This window comes from Molossus molossus, unplaced genomic scaffold, assembly GCF_014108415.1.
Source record: "Molossus molossus isolate mMolMol1 unplaced genomic scaffold, mMolMol1.p scaffold_m16_p_21, whole genome shotgun sequence".
In the NCBI taxonomy this organism is placed as follows: Eukaryota; Metazoa; Chordata; class Mammalia; order Chiroptera; family Molossidae; genus Molossus; species Molossus molossus.
Window position 1 is genome coordinate 5,348,967 of NW_023425357.1, and position 16,915 is coordinate 5,365,881.

At 42.0% G+C, this 16,915-nt stretch overlaps 1 protein-coding gene across 1 annotated transcript; it reads right to left on the bottom strand.

Annotated features, from left to right (window-relative positions):
- Positions 1-8,244: 8,244 nt before the first annotated feature.
- LOC118638329 (N-formyl peptide receptor 2-like) lies at positions 8,245-15,484 on the bottom strand. The gene is made up of 2 exons (XM_036274069.1): positions 15,449-15,484; positions 8,245-9,260 (listed from the first exon to the last, which is right to left on the bottom strand). Exon 2 carries the CDS (start codon positions 9,247-9,249, stop codon positions 8,245-8,247), a length of 1,005 nt encoding a protein of 334 aa, XP_036129962.1. The 5' UTR covers positions 9,250-9,260; positions 15,449-15,484.
- Positions 15,485-16,915: the final 1,431 nt, after the last annotated feature.

The following is a 16,915-nucleotide window of genomic DNA, read 5'->3' on the forward strand; positions in this document are numbered from 1 at the left end:
AGACTTAAACTGGTTACATTAATTGCTTAAAGTTAGGAAGAGGTAGAGCCTGAATTGAACTAGGCAGACATTTTCCAGCAGAAACGTGCTCTTTAATTTCTCCCCTCCCGTACTTCCGCAACAGGGTCAGGGTCTCTCTACACACCCAGTCAATACCCTATAAGGAACTCAGAGGACACAATAAACTCAATAATCTCTAAGTTGTTGGTCTAGAAATGTTGACATGCCCTGACTATTTTGTCTCAGTTGGTTGAGCATTGTCCCATGTACCAAAAGGTCAGGTCACAGGTTTGGTTACTGGTCAGGGCACATGCCCAGGTTGTGGTATTCATCCTGGTCATGCAACAGAAGACAACCAATCAATGTTTCTCTCTCACATCTATGTTTCTCTTTCTCTGTCTTTCTCCCTTCTTTCCTCTCTAAAATTAAATACACACACACACACACACACAAATGTTGATACAACCAGGAAGAATGATTGTGCAGTGACAGGTGAGAAAAGGCTAGTGAGGCAAGGTTGTGAGGATATGGGCCCACTCTAAGTGCAGGGTGGGGGAGATCCAGTGTGCCGAAGATGTTACTCGAAAGCATTATAATGGCTGCTCTTAGGTGACTCTTACAAGGTGCCATTCATTCACAGTACTCTTTATCAACTCCAATGACAACCTTCTTGGTTTTGGGCTAGTGTCATCATCCATGGTCCTGCCAGAGAGAGTGACCTGCCCGATGTTACCATCGTTAAGGGACATCACTGCATTTATGACCACAGATTTCACAAGGAAACTCAGCAGTTCCCTGTTGTTTTCTCTTATTTTTCATTTTCATGGTTTGAAGTAAAGATTTCAGTCTTATTTCACCTCAAACATCTTAACCTCTTCCCCATTCCTGCTCTCAGCTCATGCCCTTGCCTCATGTTTTAATGAGAAAATGGTAATAATTCTCTATGATTTTTAGGGGCTTCTCTCAAACTAACCCTCCTATCTATCTGCATGTGTTATAGTACATAGAGTTCCTTTTTTTTTTTTATCCTCACCCGAGGACATTTTTCCATTTTTTGCACAGATAAAGTGGGAGGGAGAGAGAGGAAGAGAGAGAGAGAGAGAGAGAGAAACATCAACGTGAAAGGGACACATCGAGTGGCTGCCACCCGCACGACCAACCAGGGTCGGGGACAAACTGCAACCGAGGTACATGCCCTTAATGGGAAACGAACCTGGGTTTCTCCGGACCGCAGGTCGATGCTTTAACTGCTGAGCCTAACCGGCCAGGGCTGCATAGAGTTGTTGTCATATCAGTTTATACAATGAGTGATTCAAGAGTTCTTATTCATTCCCCCTTCAGGTTTTCTCTGGTTCCTTCTCTGTCTCTCTGTCTCTGTCTCTGTCAACTTCCCAATAATTTGTCACCACTGTATCACTTTTTTTCTGCCAAGACATCCCCAAGTTTTTATTTTTTTTTTTTATGAGATCATTCTATCACGTAAACAAGATCACATCCCATCCCTCCACAAGGAAACCGTCCTTGGCTTATGTTCATTTCCAGCTTCAGCCCTGTTATCTCAAGAAAATTCTTCAGTGAAGAAGATTTACAGCCAAACACTAGAAGTCAGTGTCTCCATTTAGCATCTCAACATTCCTCCTAACTCACTGCAGATTGACTTGGGTCCTGAGCACTCCACGGACTGTGCTCCCATTAAGGATGCCTATGGCGTCTATGTCACCACTCCAGATGTGCCTTGTCAGGTCTTATCTGATATCTCTGTGATGTGGGACAAATTAGACAGGACACGTTTTAATCACAGTTTCTAATGCCTTTGGATGTTAAAGTGTGCATACGAAAAACTCTTGGTTGTTTTTACAGCACAATAGGCCACTGCACCTCAGTCCAATTTACTGTGTTTTCCTCCTCCCAAGCCTCACATTGCTTAAACCGAACTCTTAATTCTTCCATCTCCTAATAAATCTGCCAGGCTCAGTATTCTGTGTCTGTTTGGAACATGAGCACTCAATTGTTAAATCTCCAAGTCTAATACATCCTTGAATATTCTTTCCATGATCATCCCTCCAAGTCAATGAGTTCTGCGTACAAAGTGTTAACCACACTTAGAATCATTTTTGTCACTGTTACCTTTGTCCATGGCCCTTGTCTGGCTGCATATTTTCACTAACCTGGCAAATACCTTATATTTGCTTCTGCTGCTGCTGCCTAATATATTCTCTAGATATGAGCCAAGTGGATTTTTAGAAACACAAATCATACCAAGACATTATTCTGCTCAACACTCAAATGGCTTCCCAATTCCTAACTCAGGCAGACCAAATTCTCCTGGATCTGCCCTGTGTACCCCTCAGACATCATTGTCTTCTCACACAGTGTGATGGATGCACACTGAATTTGTTTGATTTTGTGAACATGCCAAGCTCATGACCATTTCAGGGCTTTCGTATCCTCTGTTCTTCTATCTACTATGATCTTCCTTTCATGCTTCCCACATGGGTATCTTTGTGAATATTCCTATGACAGTTCATCTATTCAATTTTTAGAGAGGTCCCACGTGACCCACAGTGTGAAGTATGAACCTTCAAAACAACCTGTCTCACCAGGGACTGTCCTTGTTTATTTGTCCATTCGTTTGTTTTTTATTCTAAATATGCTCCGCATTAGTACCTATGCTATAGAAAACTACCAAGTTCTTTCAGTTGCTACATCTCTACAGTCATGCTGTCCAAGAGAACTATAGTTGTGAGCTTCACATGTCACTTATGATGTTTTTTAAGTAAAAGAAATTAATTATTGTTTGTTAATTCTTACCCGAGAATATTTTTTTCATTGATTTTTAGAAAGCATGAAAGAGGCAGGTAAGCAGGGGGACAGAGAAATAGAGAGAGAAACATCAATATGAGGGAGACACTTCGATTGGTTGTTTCCCATATATGCCAGGATGGGGGCCAGAGATTGAAACTGAAACCCAGTTATGTATCCTTGACCGGGAACCGAACCTGAGACCCTTCAGTCTGGGGACAGCCTCTGTAACCACTGAGCAAAACCAGTCAGGGGAAAAAATTAATATTAATAATGTATTTTTTTAACTCAATACGTAGAGAATATCATTTGAACGTAACCAATCCAAGAATTTTCAATGAGATATTTTACATTCTTTTTTTATGCTAAGTAGTTGAATATATCAAGTTCATTTTTTACTACAGTGCCCCTAGGTCAGACTAGGAAGAACTCAATAATCATATGTAGCAGTGGATTCTTACTGGAAAGCCCAGCTCTAGAGTCCACAAGGTATCTGCCACTGAATAGGTGGGCTAATAATAATTTTTAAATGATCAGGCTTTGAACTCACTGTTAGCTGAGATCCTGTTCCTGTGTCCAGTTCCTGGCTTCCTGGGCAGTAACTCAGGCTGGAGGGTTTCAGCAGATGCTTTATTAAAGGACCTGGGGGAGGGACCATGGGGCTCAACCAATCAGGGGACAGACACTCAGAGTTTTTTGCAAATTCCAGAGACTGTTCTAGATATGATGTCAGCTCACAGTTTTTAGAACCTTAATGTCTTAATACTCCCCTCACCTCATACCAGTTGTGGGAGCCAGGAACTCAGTCCTCTCAATATTAAGGGTCAAGGATGATGGGTGTTGGGACCCTTTCTCTCTCAGAGATTCAGGGAAATGAAAGAAACAGGTGCTGAGGTGAGAAGATGGAGGTGAGCAATAAACACAGCTAATGGGTAAACAAAAACTTGTTTTTGGACTCAATACTTCAGATACCACATTTGTGGGGTTGTTCTATACAAAAATAATTCTCTGATCTTGGACCTGAACTGGGTGTTCTACAATTCAATTTAGCCAGACACTGTCTATCTGGAATTAGGGTGAGATCCTACAATGTACAGGGCTCAGTGCTACAAGGCAACCCCCACTTCAGGTGCCACTTGGGGGCCATCGTTGCCAACTATACTCATGACTGACCTTCTATAAATCGGGTTCCCCGGCTGCCTCCTCAGGCACAGTGATTTGCTGGGATTGCTCACAGAATTCAGGAAGGAATCTACTTAGGTTCAACAGCTCATTATTATGAATATAACTCCCGAAAGGCAGATCAAAGAAATGCATAGGGGAAGATATGAGGGGAAGTGTGTGCACAGAGTTTTTATGTTTTCTTCATGTTTTCTCTGGGGGGCACCACACTCCCAACGTCTTTATGTGTTCAGCATCCTAGAAGCTCATCAAATCTTACTGTTCAAGAGTTTCTGTACAGCTTAATATCCAGTGCCTTCCTAACTCCTGTTTCCTGATGTCATTGTGTTGAGCTGCAATTCCTGAAGCTTTAATCACTTGGTCCCACTGAGACACTACCTAGGGGACTACCTTCACTTACCTCATTAGCATACATCCTGGTGTGATCAAAAGGGAGAAGTCATGAATAAAAAGAGACTTCTATCATTCATGAAATTGCAAGTGTTTAGAAGCCATGGCAAGAACTAGGAACTAAGAACCAATATATATTTTTTGCACTTGAATAGTTATTTTAAGTTCATGTTTGGCCAGCACATTAGGTTGTTATGCTACATATGAGATGAAATGTGTGATTATTTGGAGAAACCAAGAAAAAAGGCTGAGTACTATTGTAGATTGGTTTATTTCAAAGCAAGACATCAGTCAACAGCTAGCCAGAGTACTTTATTTGAAACAGAAAGTCAAAATGTGAGGTGTTTATAAAAATATAAACCGCTTGAGGATTTGTAAAAATCTTGAAAATGGGATTTCAAGTTCAATAAACAGGGTGCAATTTGTGATTAATTCCGAATTCTTTATTTTATTATATTTGTTTTTTCTATATTGCTATTAGAGAGAGAAAGACAGAAAGAGGGAGTAAGGGAGAGGGAGATAGAGATAGAAACATCCATGAGCGAGAATGGAGATTGGCTGCTCCCTCCATACCCCCCACTGGGGATTTGGCCCACAACCAGGGCATGTGCCCTGACCAGGAATCGATGTGGCTATCTCTTGATGTGTGCTCGATGCTCAACCACTGAGTCTCACCAGCCGGGCCAGAATTCTTTTTTATTTTTATTTTTATTTTTTTATTATTATTTTTGTTTAATCCTCACCCGAGGACATTTTTCCATTTTTTGCACAAATAGAGTTGGAGGGAGAGAGAGGAAGAGAGAGAGAGAGGGAAACATCGATGTGAAAGGGACACATCGAGTGGCTGCCATCCGCACGACCAACCAGGGCCGGGGACAAACTGCAACCGAGGTACATGCCCTTAGCAGGAACCGAACCCGGGTCTCTCAAGACCGCAGGCGGATGCTCTAACCGCTGAGCCAAACCGGCCAGGGCCTTTTTTTTTTTTTAAAGTATGTTTTATCGATTTTTTTTTTTTTAGAGAGAGAGGAAGGGAGAGAGAGATAGAAACATTGATGTGAGAGAGAAACAATGATCGGCAGCCTTCTGCAATCCCCCAACTGGGGATCAAGCCTGCAACCCATGCATGTTCCCTGACCAGTAATCAAACCCGGACCTCTCAGCACATGGGACTATGCTCATCCACTGAGCCACACCAGCCGGGCCAGAATTCATTTTATTTTTTTATTATTATTTGTTAATATGCCTTTATTGATTTTTTTTTTAGAGGAAGAGAGAAATAGAAACTTCAAAGTGAGAGAGAAACATCAATCAGCTGCCTTCTGCACATCCCATACTAGGGATAGAGCCTGCAACTCAGGCATGTGCCCAGACCACTAATCGCACTGGGGCCTCTCAGTCCATGAAATGATGCTCAATCCACTGAACCTCACTAACTGGGCCAGAATTATTTTTTTTAATTTTTATTTATTTCTTATTTTTTAATCATCAGATAGAGTAGATGGGAGGGAGAGAGAGAAAGAAAGAAATATTGACATGATACAGCCACATCGACTGATTGCCTCACACGTGAACCTGACCAGGGCTTGGGACAAACCAAAACCGAGGTACATGCCCTTGACTGGGAATTGAACCCACAAGTCATTGGTCCATGGGCCGATGCTCTAACTGCTGAGCCAAACTGGCCAGGTCTGGGCCAGAATTCATTTTCATTAGACATTAAAGATTCTCAGTTGACATACTAAATAAATTCGACTGTTTGGATAAAATGGCTAATTTTCTTAAACATCACAGGTAACCAAAACTGACAGATGAGGAAATAGAAAATCTGAATAGTCTGATAATAATTAAACATATTGAAGCTGTTTAGAAGTTCCTTGTAAAGCAAGCTCAAGATCCACCTGGGTTCACTGGTGAATTTTTCTAAACATTTATTAAAGATTTAACACCAGAGAACAGAATTGAAGGAATCACTTCCCAGCTCTTTTTTGACTCTTTGGATGTAAAACCTAACATGGATGTTAGAGGAAAGTAAAAGAACAGACCCGTCTTTACATAAATTTGAAATCAGAAATTCCACACCAATCTAGTGAGATTAATTAGAAATGTACAAAATTGCCCTGGCCAGTTTGGATAAGCAGTTAGAGTGTTGGTCCACAGTCCAGAGACATCCAGGTTTGGTTCCTGCTAAGGGCACATACCTTGGTTTTAGTTTGTCCCCGGTCCCGGTTGGGGTCATTTTTGTGGCCACTGATTGATGTGTTTCTGTCAAGTCAATGTTTCTCTATCTTCCTTCCTCCCTGTCTTCCTCAAGATGAATGCAAAAATGTCCTCGAGTGAGGATAAATCTATCTATCTATCTATCTATCTATCTATCTATCTATCTATCTATCTATCTCTATTTATATATAGATAGATAGATATAGATAGATATAGATATATAGATAAATATATATATATGTATACACACACACACACAATATATATATATATCATGACCCAGTGTGATTTATTCTATGAATACAAAGTAGTGTAACATTTAAAAATGAATATAGTTGCCCTGGCCAGTTTGGCTCAGTGTATGGAGGATCAGCCCAAGACCCCAGGGTTGCAGGTTTGATATCCGGCCCTGGTGGGCGTTGTGGAGGAGGAAACCAATGGATATGTCTAGCTCAGATTGATATTTCTCTCTCTCTCCTTCTCTCTCTTCCACTCTATCTAAAAAGCAATGAAAAAATATCCTTGGGTGAGGATTAAAAAAGTGAATATAGTCTATGACCGTGTAAGCAAATAGTAAAAATAATAAGATCATCTTAATATCTGTAGAACATGCTTTTGATACAATGCAATAGTTATTTATGATTAAGAAAAAAAAACTCTGGCCAGTTTGGCTCAGCCATTACAGCGTCAGCCCTCGGACCAGAGAGTCTCGGGTTTGGTTCCCGCTAAGGACACGTACCTCAGTTGCAGTTTGTCCCCAGCCCTGGTTGGGGTCATGTGGATGGCGACCACTCGCTGTGTCTCTCTCACATTGATGTTTCTCTCTTTTTCTCCCTCCCCCTCTTCCTCCTGCTCTATCTGAAGATAAATGCAAAAATGTCCTTGGGTGAGGATTAAAAAAAGAAGAAGAAAACCGTTAGTAGCTTAGAAATAGGAAACTTGTGTGGTCAGATTAAAGACATAAAAACAATCTACAGGAAACATTTTACTTCATGTTGAAATACCAAAATTTTCCCCTTAATATACGGTCTCTTCTAAGCTTTACAGATTCCCCTTCACTCTTTCTCTACCATCCCTGTGTTCTTTCCCACCTCCACTTACCCCAGGGTATAGCCTGAGGTGCCAAAACCAAAATGACAGCAATTTCTATCCCCCAAGTCACAGGGATCAAAGTATTTTTCATGATGAGTGGTTCAGGGTAGAGAAGAGAGTATTCACTGGTATGACCGCTGCCAGATTGTCTAGCCAGGTCAAGATAAGTTAAGGCCAGAACAGAGACTGCTTCCCATAAATCCCCTCAGAGATGGTCTAACCTCTCCCCTGTGCCCCAGGCATGGTTCCTGGAATGGGCCCTCAGCGTGCCCCTGGCAAGTATGTAAGGCAGTTTCCTCTTATCTGAGGTGGTCTTTCTTCAGTACCCTAACCATCCTTCCCTGTCCTATAAACTTATCTCCTGCCATGTGGCATGGAGGATATCTATGTCATCTTACTAGACCCAAGGCTAGCCTCATATGTATGTTTCCTTAATGAACTCTTTCTATTTTCTCTTAGCCAGGGAAGTTATACCTAACAGTATGACCCAAGGTAAGATGAAGCTGAAACAGGGAGCAGGGTTGGAGCAGGCAAAGCTCAAAAATGACCCCAATCCCCTCACATCTCCTGTAACTCAGCCCCTGTTGGAGAGGAAGCAGATTTGGTGGTTGTGTCACGGGCTGGGGTTAAATCCTCGGTCAGGGCCCTCTCCAGACTGGCAGGCAGGGAGTGGATCAGTCTCTTTCGGAAGTCTCGACCCAGGAAGACATAGAGCATTGGGTTGAGGCAGCTGTTGAAGAAGGCCAGGGTGCTGGTTAGGTGTACCAGGAGAGGAATGAGTTGATACTTTCCTTTATCAATCTCTCTGGCGTAGAGTGTGAACAGAAGAAGAAACAGTTGAAAGGGGAACCAGCAAATGAAGAAGGAGGCCATGACAGCAATGAGGACCCGTATGGGACGACTGGAATTAGCCATGCCTTTGTTGCAGATTTTGGCAGCAATGAGCCCATAGCAGACGGCAATGATGGACATTGGCACAGTGAACCCAGTGACAAACTCGTTGATCCCTATGATTGCAAATGAGGTGAAGATCTTCTGCAAGATCTGTTCTTCACTGATGTTACCCCAGAAGTGAGGGTTGAAACCACAGTATATATTATCTTTTTCATCTCTTGATGTAGTAACGAAGATGAGAATTGGCAAGTTAAGGAGCAGTGAAAGAATCCAGGGTACGATGATCACTTTTTTAGCCAACCTTACAGTGCGGTAGTTCTGGGCCCAGACTGGGTGCAGGACACAAACACAGCGGTCCAGAGCAATGAAAGCAATGAGGAAGACACTTCCAAACAGGTTTGTGTCAATCGTGAAACTAAGTAATTTGCATAGCAACGAGCCATAAGGCCATTGTCCTCTCATGACATTTTCAACCATGATGAATGGCATGGCGGCAGTGAAGAAGAAGTCAGCTAAGGCCAGGTTCAGGTAACACAAGGTGGTGACTGTGCGTGCCATCCGGAATCCAGCCACCCAGATCACCATCCCGTTGCCCCCGATGCCAAGGACAGAGGTGATGCCTTGCATCATCAGTGTGAAGATCTGTGGAGCAGTGTAGCCAGGTTCCATCTTGCCCACACCTGAAACATTTCAACAGGAATTCGTCAACTGTGAAACTATCATTTCTATTCAGGCCAACATCAAATTGCCCTGTAGCCTTATCTCTAAACAGGATATCCATACCATTGAACCTTGTGGCTAGTCACTACAAATGTGGCAGACTCCTGGCTGTCTCTTTGGGAAAGGACAGTTCTCTGTATTCTCTTAATTATTACTATGCATTTCAACTATTAGGCTGATTACTTAACCAAGAAGGTTACAAGGCTCCTGTCAATGAGCAGAATCCTGAGCTCAGAGTGTATAATCGATAGGAGGCATCTCAGCACAGTGAGGGATGCGCTACTCATAGGGTAACAGTTCTTCCCTCTGTCACTCAATGCATAGATGCTGGCAGGCTCTGCTACCTCTGCCAGCCCCACATTCTCAAAGACTCCCAGCTTCTGTTCCTCCCCCTGTGAGAAACCTTGACCTATTGACTGATTAGTCTTTAAAGGTTTAGAGTGTGGTTTGAGTTTATAGCTGAAGAGGGTCTTGAACTGTTTCTGGTAACACTTGGTAACATGTGACATCCTGTGGAGTGTGTGCTGGAGGAAAATTCAGGGAACGAGCCCTTCTCTGCATTCACTCCTCTGTTTTTCATTGTCTCTGTTTGATAAGGAGTTCTTTTTTGTTTGAGATAGAAAGAATTTTCACCCATGGTGTAGCTTTAGCATTGGTGGCATAGAAAGAATATGAGAGTCATTGGTAATAGGTTTAGTTAATATTTGTGAGGTTCTTTTAAAAAAATATTTTTTTCTATATTGATTTTAGAGAGAGGAAGGGTGATGGTGTGAGAGAGAGAAACATTGATGAGAGAGAACATCGATTGACCACCTCCTGCTCGCCCCCTACTGGGGATTGGGCCCACAACCTGGGCATGTGCCCAACCGGAATCAAATTAGCAACCTCTTGGTGCATGGGTCCAGCTATGTGGCTCAGCTATTGAGCCACACCAGCCGGGCTGTATTTGTGGGGTTCTTAGTACAGGTCATGCATTCCATTAAGTGGGAATCATGTTTTATTTATATATATGCCTTATGTACAACTCTGTAACGGTCATTATTTCTAACTTACATAAGAATAAAGTGGTATTCAGAGCAATGATGAGACATAGAAGGTCAGTTAGGTAGGAAGGGGTAGAGGAAGGACTTTAATCCTGCTGGATCTGACTCCCAAGTCTTTCCTCAACTACACAATTGCTGGATTCCCACCCCACATCCATTCCTACATTCTTCTCTGCAGACCACACTTCATTAAATTTAGTTTCTCATTCTTCAGAGAAGATGTTCCTCTCTGTCTTTGGGGCCATATCCTGATTGTCTCAATGGAGGCGGAATTTCCTTTGCTTTGCAAAGGAGTGTTTTAATAGTGGGACATGACTAAATCTAATAACAGTAGGGGAAGATCACCCAGAAAGCTTTTGGCACACATTTGCTTGCTGTTAAGAATGGGAATCCATGACAATGTAGTTGTATCTGCCTCTAGACGAGGTCACTTTGTAACTATTACCTCCAGATTCAACCCAATGTCTGTGGGTCCATCTTGTCCATTGCACTTGACCAAATTTCCTCATGCTGTGGTCTGTGAGCTATATCACAAATATCCAGGGTGGCTGATATAATGCACATTTATGAACCCCATCCTAAAATCTCTTTGCATAAAATCTAGGGTAATTTTGTATGGCCTCATAATTGAACAATCATCTTTGCCTCGGCTATTCTTCCTCCTGCAGAGATTTTTGAACACCTGTGTACATTTAGTATTTGTAATAATATTGCATGACATCCATGACGATCTCTCTTTCACCAGGGGAAGCCGTGATCCAAGGGTTTCAGCAATTTGTTTACCATCATGAGTCCAGCCAGTCAGTGTAAAGAGCTCTAGTAGTGGAGATTAAAGAACCGGATTGAACTGATTCCAGAACCATTGCCTTTGCCACTGTAAATAATGCTTTTAGGGGTACCTCCCCCCCAAATTACCTGGAGAAGTTCCTCCCCTTATATATATACATATATTTTTTTTAATTCTTCTTTTCTCTCTGTCTTCACCAGTCCCATTATCTATCATCTATGGGATGTTGCTTAATGTAGTTTAGCGTTTCACAATCTTGGCAACATTGATATTTGGGTGAATAATTCTTTGTTTGGGGGGGGGGTCTGTCTTGTCCATTGCAGGATGTTTATCTTCATTTCTAACCTTCACTAGCGGAGCCCTGTGGCAATCGCTTCCAGTTATGACAATCCAAAGTGTCAAATGTTCCTTGAGGATATAATCACACCCTCCACACACACCAGTGAGTGTCATTGTTCTAGTGTAGTGCTGGGCTCAGGAGATAAGTCGATCTGTATTCTAATCTCACTGACACCTGCCCAGTGACTGTGACCTACCTTAGAATTTCTGTTGCCTCCTGTACTGAATGGGGTGATTTTGTGCTGGACACTGGTTTTTGGTGAGTATTAGATGAGAATAGGCTTGAAAATCTTTTAGGTGGAACTGGGTTTCTTTATGACATGGAAACTCTTGGTGCTCACCAACCTCAGCCATGTGTCCAGGGATTCCATCCTGATTTATACATTGTAGAAGCTCAAGTTCCGGTCAAACACTATGCTTATAATAATCATAATTACTATTTAAGAACATTTTGCAGGTGCTAAGAGCTCCTCTTTTAACCCTCACCGGCACAACTCTCCTGTGGCTGTTGAGGACTGTATGTGTGAAAATGTGTAAAGCAGTAAGCATACTTTGGGACGTGTTATATGTGGACGCGTGTTAGCTATAATTAGATTAACCACTGTACAGAGGATGAATGGAAGACTTAAACTGGTTACATTAATTGCTTAAAGTTACGAACAGGTAGAGCCCGAATTTGAACTCAGGCAGACATTTTTCAGCAGAAACGTGCTCTTTAATTTCTCCCCTCCCGTACTTCCGCAACAGGGTCAGGGTCTCTCTACACACCCAGTCAATACCCTATAAGGAACTCAGAGGACACAATAAACTCAATAATCTCTAAGTTGTTGGTCTAGAAATGTTGACATGCCCTGACTATTTTGGTTCAGTTGGTTGAGCATTGTCCCGTGTACCAAAAGGTCACAGGTTTGGTTCCTGGTCAGGGCACATGCCCAGGTTGTGGTATTCATCCTGGTCATGCAACAGAGACAACCAATCAATGTTTCTTTCTCACATCTATGTTTCTCTTTCTCTGTCTTTCTCCCTTCTACCCTCTCTAAAATTAAACACACGCACACACACAAATGTTGATACAACCAGGAAGAATGATTGTGCAGTGACAGGTGAGAAAAGGCTAGTGAGGCAAGGTTGTGAGGATATGGGCCCACTCTAAGTGCAGGGTGGGGGAGATCCAGTGTGCCGAAGATGTTACTCGAAAGCATTATGATGGCTGCTCTTAGGTGACTCTTACAAGGTGCCATTCATTCACAGTACTCTTTATCAACTCCAATGACAACCTTCTTGGTTTTGGGCTAGTATCATCATCCATGGTCCTGCCAGAGAGAGTGACCTGCCCGATGTTACCATCGTTAAGGGACATCACTGAATTTATGACCACAGATTTCACAAGGAAACTCAGCAGTTCCCTGTTGTTTTTTCTTATTTTTCATTTTCATGGTTTGAAGTAAAGATTTCAGTTCTTATTTCACCTCAAACATCTTAACCTCTTCCCCATTCCTGCTCTCAGCTCATGCCCTTGCCTCATGTTTTAACGAGAAAATGGTAATAATTCTCTATGATTTTTAGGGGCTTCTCTCAAACAAACCCTCCTATCTATCTGCATGTGTTATAGTACATAGAGTTCTTTTTTTTTTTTTTTTATCCTCACCCGAGGACATTTTTCCATTTTTTGCACAGATAAAGTGGGAGGGAGAGAGAGGAAGAGAGAGGAGAGAGAGAGAGAGAAACATCAACGTGAAAGGGACACATCGAGTGGCTGCCACCCGCACGACCAACCAGGGTCGGGGACAAACTGCAACCGAGGTACATGCCCTTAATGGGAAACGAACCTGGGTTTCTCCGGACCGCAGGTCGATGCTTTAACTGCTGAGCCTAACTGGCCAGGGCTGCATAGAGTTCTTGTCATATCAGTTTATACAATGAGTGATTCAAGAGTTCTTATTCATTCCCCCTTCACGTTTTCTCTGGTTCCTTCTCTGTCTCTCTGTCTCTGTCTCTGACTCTCTCAAATTCCCAATAATTTTTCACCACTGTATCACTTTTTTTCTGCCAAGACATCCCCAAGTTTTTTTTTTTTTTTTTTTTTTATGAGATCATTCTATCACGTAAACATGATCACATCCCATTCCTCCAAAAGGAAACCGTCCTTGGCTTATGTTCATTTCCAGCTTCAGCCCTGTTATCTCAAGAAAATTCTTCAGTGAAGAAGATTTACAGCCAAACACTAGAAGTCAGTGTCTCCATTTAGCATCTCAACATTCCTCCTAAACTCACTGCAGATTGATTTGGGTCCTGAGCACTCCACGGACTGTGCTCCCATTAAGGATGCCTATGGCGTCTATGTCACCACTCCAGATGTGCCTTGTCAGGTCTTATCTTGATATCTCTGTGATGTGGGACAAATTAGACAGACACGTTTTAATCACAGTTTCTAATGCCTTTGGATGTTAAAGTGTGCATACGAAAAACTCTTGGTTGTTTTTACAGCACAATAGGCCACTGCATCTCAGTCCAATTTACTGTGTTTTCCTCCTCCCAAGCCTCACATTGCTTAAATCGAACTCTTAATTCTTCCACCTCCTAATAAATCTGCCAGGCTCAGTATTCTGTGTCTGTTTGGAACATAAGCACTCAATTGTTAAATCTCCAAGTCTAATACATCCTTGAATATTCTTTCCATGATCATCCCTCCAAGTCAATGAGTTCTGTGTACAAAGTGTTAACCACACTTAGAATCATTTTTGTCATTGTTACCTTTGTCCATGGCCCTTGTCTGGCTGCATATTTTCACTAACCTGGCAAATACCTTATATTTGCTTCTGATGCTGCTGCCTAATATATTCTCTAGATATGAGCCAAGTGGATTTTTAGAAACACAAATCATACCAAGACATTATTCTGCTCAACACTCAAATGGCTTCTCAATTCCTAACTCAAGCTGACCAAATTCTCCTGGATCTGCCCTGTGTACCCCTCAGACATCATTGTCTTCTCACACAGTGTGATGGATGCACACTGAATTTGTTTGATTTTGTGAACATGCCAAGCTCATGACCATTTCAGGGCTTTCGTATCCTCTGTTCTTCTATCTACTATGATCTTCCTTTCATGCTTCCCACATGGGTATCTTTGTGAATATTCCTATGATAGCTCATCTATTCAATTTTGAGAGAGGTCCTACGTGACCCACAGTGTGAAGTATGAACCTTCAAAACAACCTGTCTCACCAGGGACTGTGCTTGTTTATTTGTCCATTCGTTTGTTTTTTATTCTAAATATGCTCCGCATTAGTACCTATGCTATAGAAAACTACCAAGTTCTTTCAGTTGCTACATCTCTACAGTCATGCTGTCCAAGAGAACTATAGTTGTGAGCTTCACATGTCACTTACGATTTTTTTTAAGTAAAAGAAATTAATTATTGTTTGTTAATTCTTACCCGAGAATATTTTTTTCATTGATTTTTAGAAAGCATGAAAGAGGCAGGTAAGCAGGGGGACAGAGAAATAGAGAGAGAAACATCAATATGAGGGAGACACTTCGATTGGTTGTTTCCCATATATGTCAGGATGGGGGCCAGAGATTGAAACTGAAACCCAGTTATGTATCCTTGACCAGGAACCGAACCTGAGACCCTTCAGTCTGGGGACTGCCTCTGTAACCACTGAGCAAAACCAGTCAGGGGAAAAAATTAATATTAATAATGTATTTTTTTAACTCAATACGTAGAGAATGTCATTTGAACGTAACCAATCTAAGAATTTTCAATGAGATATTTTACATTCCTTTTTTATGCTAAGTAGTTGAATATATCAAGTTCATTTTTGACTACAGTGCCCCTAGGTCAGACTAGCAAGAACTCAATAATCATACGTAGCAGTGGATTCTTACTGGAAAGCCCAGCTCTAGAGTCCACGAGGTATCTGCCACTGAATAGGTGGGCTAATAATAATTTTTAAATGATCAGGCTTTGAACTCACTGTTAGCTGAGATCCTGTTCCTGTGTCCAGTTCCTAGCTTCCTGTGCAGTAACTCAGGCTGGAGGGTTTCAGCAGATGCTTTATTAAAGGACCTGGGGGAGGGACCATGGGGCTCAACCAATCAGGGGACAGACACTCAGAGTTTTTTGCAAATTCCAGAGACTGTTCTAGATATGATGTCAGCTCACAGTTTTTAGAACCTTAATGTCTTAATACTCCCCTCACCTCATACCAGTTGTGGGAGCCAGGAACTCAGTCCTCTCAATATTAAGGGTCAAGGATGATGGGTGTTGGGACCCTTTCTCTCTCAGAGATTCAGGGAAATGAAAGAAACAGGTGCTGAGGTGAGAAGATGGAGGTGAGCAATAAACACAGCTAATGGGTAAACAAAAACTTGTTTTTGGACTCAATACTTCAGATACCACATTTGTGGGGTTGTTCTATACAAAAATAATTCTCTGATCTTGGACCTGAACTGGGTGTTCTACAATTCAATTTAGCCAGACACTGTCTATCTGGAATTAGGGTGAGATCCTACAATGTACAGGGCTCAGTGATACAAGGCAACCCCCACTTCAGGTGCCACTTGGGGGCCATCGTTGCCAACTATACTCATGACTGACCTTCTATAAATTGGGTTCCCTGCCCTGGCCGGTTTGGCTCAGCGGTTGGAGCGTCGACCTGCGGTACAGAGAGGCCCGGGTTCGGTTCCCGCTAAATTGGGTTCCCTGGCTGCCTCCTCAGGTACAGTGATTTGCTGGGATTGCTCACAGAATTCAGGAAGGAATCTACTTAGGTTCAACAGCTCATTATTAAGAATATAACTCCCGAAAGGCAGATCAAAGAAATGCATAGGGGAAGATATGAGGGGAAGTGTGTGCACAGAGTTTTTATGTTTTCTTCATGTTTTCTCTGGGGGGCACCACACTACCAACGTCTTTATGTGTTCAGCATCCTAGAAGCTCATCAAATCTTACTGTTCAAGAGTTTCTGTACAGCTTAATATCCAGTGCCTTCCTAACTCCTGTTTCCTGATGTCATTGTGTTGAGCTGAAATTCCTTAAGCTTTAATCACTTGGTCCCACTGAGACTACCTAGGGGACTACCTTCACTTACCTCATTAGCATACATCCTTGTGTGATCAAAAGGGAGAAGTCATGAATAAAAAGAGACTTCTATCATTCATGAAATTGCAAGTGTTTAGAAGCCCTGTGGCAAGAACTAGGAACTAAGAACCAATATATATTTTTTGCACTTGAATAGTTATTTTAAGTTCATGTTTGGCCAGCACATTAGGTTGTTATGCTACATATGAGATGAAATGTGTGATTATTTGGAGAAACCAAGAAAAAAGGCTGAGTACTATTGTAGATTGGTTTATTTCAAAGGAAGACATCAGTCAACAGCTAGCCAGAGTACTTTATTTGAAACAGAAAGTCAAACTGTGAGGTGTTTATAAAAATATAA